Source organism: Hippopotamus amphibius, chromosome X (assembly GCF_030028045.1).
Source record: "Hippopotamus amphibius kiboko isolate mHipAmp2 chromosome X, mHipAmp2.hap2, whole genome shotgun sequence".
In the NCBI taxonomy this organism is placed as follows: Eukaryota; Metazoa; Chordata; class Mammalia; order Artiodactyla; family Hippopotamidae; genus Hippopotamus; species Hippopotamus amphibius.
Window position 1 is genome coordinate 16,881,424 of NC_080203.1, and position 8,331 is coordinate 16,889,754.

The 8,331-nt window shown below is 43.1% G+C and overlaps 1 protein-coding gene across 1 annotated transcript in view; it reads right to left on the bottom strand.

Annotated features, from left to right (window-relative positions):
• LOC130842638 (transmembrane 9 superfamily member 2-like) overlaps positions 1–4,013 on the bottom strand; it is a 120,121-nt gene extending 116,108 nt beyond the window's left edge. Inside the window, 1 exon segment of the mRNA XM_057719323.1 lies at positions 3,700–4,013. Coding sequence (XP_057575306.1) covers positions 3,700–3,888 — 189 coding nt within the window. The 5' untranslated portion in view covers positions 3,889–4,013.
• Positions 4,014–8,331: the final 4,318 nt, after the last annotated feature.

Consider the following 8,331-nt stretch of genomic DNA (forward strand, 5'->3'; position numbering starts at 1 on the left):
AGAATAGTATGCTACCATTTGTATAAAAGGGGGGGGATATAAATCCATATTTGTATACTCACAAAAAGAAAGATGCACAAGAAACTGGTGCCCTCCAGGGAGGTGTACTTATGTGACTAGAAGACCCAAGTAGATGATGCATTCAGAAAAATCCTCTCATCTGCCTGTCTCCTTGCATATTATTCTAAGAAGCGGGATCACTACAATCAAGGAGGATAAACATTTTTGTAGACTTTGATACATATTTCAAATTACTTTCCAAAGGGTTCAAGTTTAACCATTAAACCAAGCTAAATGCTATCACAAGGCAGAAAACAGACAAATCCAAGAGGAGGGACATTCCACAAGAAAAAACACACTGGTCACTTTTATAAGTCAGCGTTATGAAAGAAAAAAAGAGGAACTGTGCTTGATTAAAAGAGCTATAAGAATATAACAAACAGATGCAATTTGTGGTCCTAGATTGGATTCTGGCTTGGCTATTCCAGGGATAGCTGGGGAAATCTGACTGTGAACTGGGTAATAGATGAGATTAAAAAGTATTGCTGTGGAAAGATGGAGTTGTTAACAGAAAAGTGCAGGTTACAAAATAACATGTATACTATGATTTTATTTTGGTAAAAAAAAAATGCATGTGGACTCTCATTCATTGCTGGTGGGAATGCAAAATGGTATAGCCACTTTGGAAGACAGTTTGGCACTTTTTCACAAAATTAAACATACTCATAGATTCAGCAAATTTTTCTCCTTGGTATTTACTCAAAGGAGTTGAAATTTATGTCCACACAAAAACCTGCACACAATGTTTATGGCAGCTTAATTCATCCTTGTCAAACTTTGAAGTAACAAAGGTATCCTTTAGTAAGTGAATATGTGAATGTGTGTACTCTGGTGCATCTAGACAATGAAATATTATTCAGCACTAAAAAGAAATGAGCTAGCCCTCCATGGAAAGACATGGAGGAGCCTTTAATCATATTACTATGGGAAAGATGCCAATCTGAAAAGGCTACACACTGTATGATTCCAACTATATGACATTCTGGAAAAGGCATAATTATAGAGACAATAAATACATCACTGGTTGCCATGGGTTAAAGGGAAGTTGGGATGAATAAACAGAGAACATAGAGGATTTTTAGGGCAGTGAAATTACTCTGTATCATATTATAATGATGGATACATGTCATACATTTGTCCAAACTCATAGGATGTACAAAACCAAGATTGAACTGTAAAGTAAACCATGGACTTTAGGTGACAACAATGATTCAGTGTAGGTCCACCAATTGTAACAAATGTACCACTCTGGTGGGGGATGTTGATAATGGTGGAGGCTATGCATGTGTGGGGGCAGGGGTATACAGTAACTCTATACTCTCTCCTCAATTTTGCAGCAAACCTAAAACTGGTCTAAAAAATCAAGTCTATTGAAAGTATGAATGTGGGAATATTTGAATATGTATTTTTAAAATCTAGAATATATGCTAAGGTATCAACAATGTTAATTCTCTAGTTGTTAGAAATGTTTTTCTTTTCTTCTTTGCCTATCTGCATTTCCTAGCCATCTACCATGCATGTTATTGCTTTCGTAATAGTAAAAATTTAAAAGCTAAAAAAAAAAAAGAAATCAAGGGCCTGGACACTACCAAATTATGGAAGTTTGAAGTGTTAAACATAAAAATGAGAGGCTCACCAAAGGAAAGAAGGTGCAATCTCAGAATAAAAAGAGAACACATTTAGGGAGACAATAGCCTAAAAAGAAAAGAGCTTACAGAAAAGAAATTCCAGAAATTTGTTATGGTTAAAGATTATATTTCTTGGGACTTCCCTGGTGGTGCAGTGGTTAAGACTCTGCCTGCCAATGCAGGGGACATGGATTCAGTCCCTGGTCTGGGAAGATCCCACATGCCATGGAGCAACTAAGCCCATGCACCACAACTACTGAGCCTGTGCTCTAGAGCCTGTGCTCTAGAGCCTGTGAGCCACAACTACTGGGCCCACATGCCACAACTACTGAAGCCCTCTGCAACAGGAGAAGCCAACTAAGCCCATGCACCACAACTACTGAGCCTGTGCTCTAGAGCCTGTGAGCCACAACTACTGGGCCCACATGCCACAACTACTGAAGCCCTCTGCAACAAGAGAAGCCACCACAATGAGAAGCCCACGCAACTACAGAAAGCCCATGCACAGCAATGAAGACCCAATGCAGCCAAAAATAAATAAAATAAATTTTTTAAAAGTCATAAAAAATATATTTCTTTGCTAGGAAGCCTGCTGAAATAAAGAGCCAGGACTAGGTGTTAGCAGTCAGAGAAAAATGGAGGTGTAAAGTAATTTTTAAACGTCATTTCTTAGTTACATGTGTTTGGCAAATTGATGGTTTAAAATACCACTATCAATACTTCTCACAGGAAAAGGCAAGCTCCAGGTTTTAAGAGCAAATTTGCTGCACCTAGAGCTGGCCTCTAAAAACCCCAGCTTTCAACTTGGCTAACTCTAATAGTCAAACCACACCCGGCACTGTTCTCAACTCTGTAATGCCTTCGTGGTTCCTTCTACCAGAACATTCCCCCACACACTCCATTGGGCAACTTGAGGTCAGAAAATGTCTTACTATTCATTAATACTTTTTGAATTGATTAGTTGCAAAGGAAAATTTTGGAGTGAGTTTACAGTTACAAAAACAAGGTTGCCAAGGAAGGGAGTCAAAAAATTATGGGGGATTGGTGGACATGCGGAAGACGAAATGGGCCAGAAAACTCTGGCTAGAGAAAACTCATAATGATAATGGTTACCATTTATTGAAATCTTATCAGGTGTCAGATGTTTTTGTCAGTGCTTTTCATACGTTGTCTCATTTTATTCTCACAAGTAAATAATATTATCTTGCTGTTTGCGGAGAGGGCCCAGGGGAAACCAACGTGAATTAACGATTAAGGAGGTAAAAGTGCGAGACCACAGGAGTGAGGGGTGACAGAAACATGGTGGGACTATATCTAAGGAAGATCTAGTGAGTGTGTGTCTTGAAAGGCAGATTGTATTCAATATAAGGGGGACAATAGGGAGAAGTGGGAGAGTGGGTGAGGAAGTGGGAGTGAGGGTGAGGAGACAGAGTAGGAAAGGAAGGAACCGGCGAGAGGGAGGGGGAGGGGAGGAGCTATGACGGAGGAGGAGCTAAGAGAGAGGTGGAGGAGCCGCCAAATGGGAGCGGGGAGGGGTAGGAACCGAGAGGAAGAGGAGGGGCTGAGAGGGAGTAGGCGGGACAGAGCAAGCGCGGGAACTAGAGGGACCCAGATAAGGGAAGAGGGAGGGGCCGAGAGGGAAGAGGGGAAGGGAAGGGGGCGGAGCCTAGAGGGATGGAAAGGAAGAAGCCTGAGACTGCGGGCAAGGAGCGGAAAGAAAAGCGTAAAAGGGGGAGCTGTGATGGGGGAGGAGGAGGAGCTGAGAGAGAGAGAGAGGAAAAGAGACGAAGGAGGAGGAGCCAAGAGGGAGGGAAAGAGGATCAAGGGAAAAAGAGATCCGGATCTGCCAAGTGCGAGGCTCAGCGACTGAGATGCTGAGACACACCCACAGAGGCGGCTTTGGTATTCCGGGTCAGAGTCAGAGAGCTCCCGGCACTGGTCGGCCCCGGTGTGCCCCATACCCCAACCCGAAGCCTCCCCGCATATCTCACTTCCTCCCTCTCGTCCTCACCTTGCAGTTAGCAGTCTCTCGGTCTGCCTCGCAGAAGTTGACCGGAGCCAACCCGGGAAGATAGAAAGCCGCGCAGCGGGCGGCCTGAAGCCCCAGGAGCAGCCCCAGCCCCAGCAGCCACCTCAGCTCGGGGAGGGTGGGCCAGAGGAGCCAGAGGTTGGTTCCCAGGCGGAAACCACGAGTACTCATTTTAGGAGCCGGTTCGGCTCTTGGGGACACACACTATGGGCGAGATCGGAGCCAGTGGAAGGGAGAAGAGGAAATGATAAGGAAGAACCGTGGACGGACAGGGAAGAGCCGAGACCGGCTGGTGAGACTAGAACTCCAGGGAAGGCCACTTGGTCTGGGGAGTCACTGGCCTGGAACCCGGTTGCTAGGTGGCCTGGCTGTACGCATGCGTGCGAGTCCCCGCTGCGCCTTCCACCGCCCCCTCCCCACTCCTCCTCCCTTCCCCCTGCCTCCCTCCCCCACCTCCCAGCATCCCCAGCCAAGCACTTTTCGGCGGTTCTGGCGGTTCCTCGCGCGCCGCCTTCTGAGCTGCCTTGCGGAGTCCAGAGGGCGGGGCGGAGGGGGGCAGGCAGTCTGAGAGGTTTTCAACTTCCCAACATCCCAGAGGCTCGCGTCGTTCTGATTTTGCCTCTCTTAGTACCAAAGTAGCAGGGTTAACACCCCGCCATCTTCAGTTCTTGCTGCCCGGGTGGGTGGAGGAGAGAAGACGAGGAATTCCTGGGCCTTGCTGCCCAGTGTGGTGGTTTTTAGGCGTTTGAAATGCGGCTAGTCCGAAACCTATGTCTGTAAGTGCACATTGCACACCAAGTTTCAAAAAGACTTTGCACAGTAAAAAGAATGCAAAACCTCTCCAACTTCATATTGATTACATATTGAAACGATATTTGGAGTCTATTGCGTTAAATATTAAAATTGATTACACCTGTTTCTTTTTTGTGGCTTAATTTTTTTTTATTGAAGTATAGTTGATTTACAATGTTGTATTAGTTTCCAGTGTACAGCACAGATATTCAGTTATACATATGTATATATAATTATTCTTTTTCAGATTCTCTTCCATTATAGGTTATTATAAGATTTTGAATATAATTCTCTGTGCTATACATAAGGTCCTTGTTTATCTATTTTATAAGAATAGTGTGCATCTTTTAATCCCAAACTCCTAATTTATCCTTTCCTCTTTTTATTTTTTGCGTGTGGCTACTAGAAAATTTAACATTACATATGTGGCTCTAGTTATATTTCTGTTGGACGGCGCAGGTCTGGGGAAGAAGGAAGAAAGGGATAAACTGAAGAAGAGAGAGGGGAAGGAAAGGGATTGCTCTTAGATTCTGAAAGTTTTCTTTCTCTAGCGGCAGAGATCTTATTTTGCGACCTCTGTAAGAATCCTTGTCGCCCTTACCTTCTGCTCCTTGTGCTGTCTTATAATGCAAAGTGCCTATATTTGGACCTAGACAGTATTATAGGTATCATAGGACAATGATAGTAGAAGAGCTTATTATTTTTTCTCCTTGTATCTCAAGAGCTTTGGTAAACAAGAGGTCATTTGTTTATGCTGACTTGCGCCTAGCCAAGGGCCTCTCTGTGCAAGTTCCCTCACTCCAGGAGGTCTGCATCTTCTGCTTATTGGCAGGGGGCGATTCAAGACAGAACAAAGGCAGTTGATTGGCCAATAGCAGAGGCAGGTCGAAATTTAGCGAGTTAACTCCTGGACTAGAGAGATAGGAAAAGTTGTAGGAGAAATGAGTGGAGAAAATGTACCAACGATTAGAATTAGGGGAGTTGTTGGTAAAAAGATTCAACTTGACCAAAAGAACTGGAGAAGCCCCTGTAAAGATTTGGAAAACAGGATAACACGATCAGGAGGGGCACCACTTTTGAGAAGAGGACCAGAAAAAGGGAGGTAGGAAGCAAGAGAATGGTCACGGTTGGAAGTAACCAGAGCTTGAATAAAAGTTTTGTGTTTCACCACTGCATGACCACCGCTCTCCAGTCTGCCTTTGGATGAAAAAGAGTACTGTGTAAATTAAAAATAAATGGGATGCTCCGCAAGCCTCCCAGGCCTGGGCCCGAGCATCTAGAAGATGCTCTAGGACCAGCAGGCGAAAACTGCTGTGGGACTGGGCAGGCTGCCAAGCACCTGCGGATCCTGCTAAGCGAGGGGGGCGGGGTTCTGGGCACTCCCTGGAAGAGGTGTGCCACCCAGGTCACCTGCAGGACGCCTGCCCCTGCCCCTCTGCACACTCTCCAGAGAGATTTTGAGAAGCAGGAAAGAGTAGTGGTCAGGGTATCACCATCCTCATCCTCTACAACTCCAATACTGCCACTGAAGTCTTCATTAAAGCTCCCTGCGGGGCTGTGTCTGTTAACCTCAAGAAGTGAAGCATCACAGAAGGCTACGCCCCCATTGTCAGTAACAAGACACAGCCCTCCTGGCATCATCATTGTGTGATTATCACCCGCTCCAGCCCCCTGCTGGGCCCGGAGATACAGCATATTCTCTGTGCTATACGGGCTCTAAAAGTTTGTATGTATTCGTGCCTCCTCACCAGCCCCCTCCACCCTAGAAGATGCAGAAGCCCCAGAGCAGCCTTGTGGGAGTCATCTTCTAAGCAGGCCTGGTTTTCCCCAACACCAAAGCCTCTCCTCCCACCATAAGCCAATTTGACCACCTCTTACAGAAGAGTAAGGCCTGCCTGCCACCTCCAGCCAGCCCTGTACACCTTCTCATCTTGTACGCAAATACGGACATTGCTATTTCTTCGTTTCCAATATGTATACGTTTTGTTTCTTTTTCTGGGCTTGTTGCACTGGCTAGGATTTCCAACACAATGTTGAATAGAAGTGATGAGAATGGACATCCTTGCCTTGCTCTCCATCTTAGGGGGAAAGCATTGTCTTTCACCATTAAGTATGATATTAGCTACAGGCTTTTTGTAGCTGTCCTTTATCAGGTTAAGGAAGTTCCCTTCTCTCCCTGGTGTGCTGAAAATTTTTATTATGACTGGTTATTGAATTTTATCCAATTTTTTGGCATCAATTGATGCAATTTTGTGTTTCTTCTTAAGATTATTGATATAATGCATTACATTGATTTTAAAATATTGAATTAGCCTTGTATTTCCAGAATAAACCCCACTTGGTTGGTTGCTGTGTAAAAAAAGCAGCAACAAAATAAACAGGACTACATTGTGCTGTAGAACACAAAATTTGTAAGGCTTTTAAAATAGAAAATTCAAAGAAATTAATTTCTTTTTTCATTTATTTTTTATTGAATTATAGTTGATTTACAATGTTGTGTTAGTCTCTTGGTATACAGCAAGGTGATTCAGATATATATAGATATATATACTTCTTTTTCATATTCTTCTTCCATTATGGTTTACTACAAGATACTACAGGATATTGAATATAGTTCCCTGTGCTATACAGTAGGACCTTGCTGTTTCTAAAGTCATTTTATGTATAATAGTTTGCATCTGCTAATCCCAAACTTCTAATCCATCCCCTTCCCATCCTCCTCCTCCTTGGCAACCACAACTCTGTTATCTATGCCTGTGAGTCTGTTTCTGTTTCATAAATAATTTCATTTGTGTCATATTTTAGATTCCACATATAAGTGATATCATATGGTATTTATCTTTTTTTTCTTTAAGAACTTTTATTGAGCTACAGTTGACATACAATAAACTGCATATATTTAAAGTGTAAAATTTGATATTTTTTTTCTCATTAGTAATGTATATATGGCAATCCCAATCTCCCAATTCATCCCCTCCCAACCCCCCCCCCACTTTCCCCACTTGGTGTCCACATGTTTGTTCTCTACATCTGTGACTATTTCTGCCTTGCAAACCAGGAATTTGTCCCATTTTTCTATATTCTGCATATATGTGTTAATATGCGATATTTGTTTTTCTCTTTCTGACTCACTTCACTCTGCATTGGCAGGCGGACTCTCAACCACTGCGCCACCTAGGAAGCCCTCACTTCACTCTGTATGACAGTCTCTAGGTCCATCCATGTTGCTGCAAATGGCATTATTTCATTTTTTATGGCTGAGTAATATTCCATTGTATAGATATACCACATGTTCTTTATCCATTCATCTGTTGATGAACATTTAGGTTTCTTCCATGTCTTGGCTATTGTAAATAATGCATTGAGGTGCATGTATCTTTTCAAATTAGAGTTACTGTATGACCCAGCAATCCCACTCTTGGGCGTATACCTGGACAAAACTCTAATTCTAATTTTAGTTTTTTGAGGAACCTCCATACTGTTTTCCATAGTGGCACACCAACTTACATTCCCACCAACAGTGTAGAAGTGTTCCCTTTTCTCCATACCATCTCCAGGACTTGTTATTTGTCAACTTTTAAATGATAGCCATTCTGACTGGTGTGACATGCTTTCTCATTGTAGTTTTGATTTGTATTTCTCTAATAATTGGTGATGTGGAGCATCTTTGGATGTGCCTGTTGGCCATCTGTATGGCTTCTTTGGAGAAATGTCTAATTAAGTATGCTGCCCATTTTTTAAAATTTATTTATTTATTTATTGGCTGTGTTGGGTCTTTGTTGCTGCGCGTGGGCTTTCTCTAGATTTTGTGAGCAGGGGCTA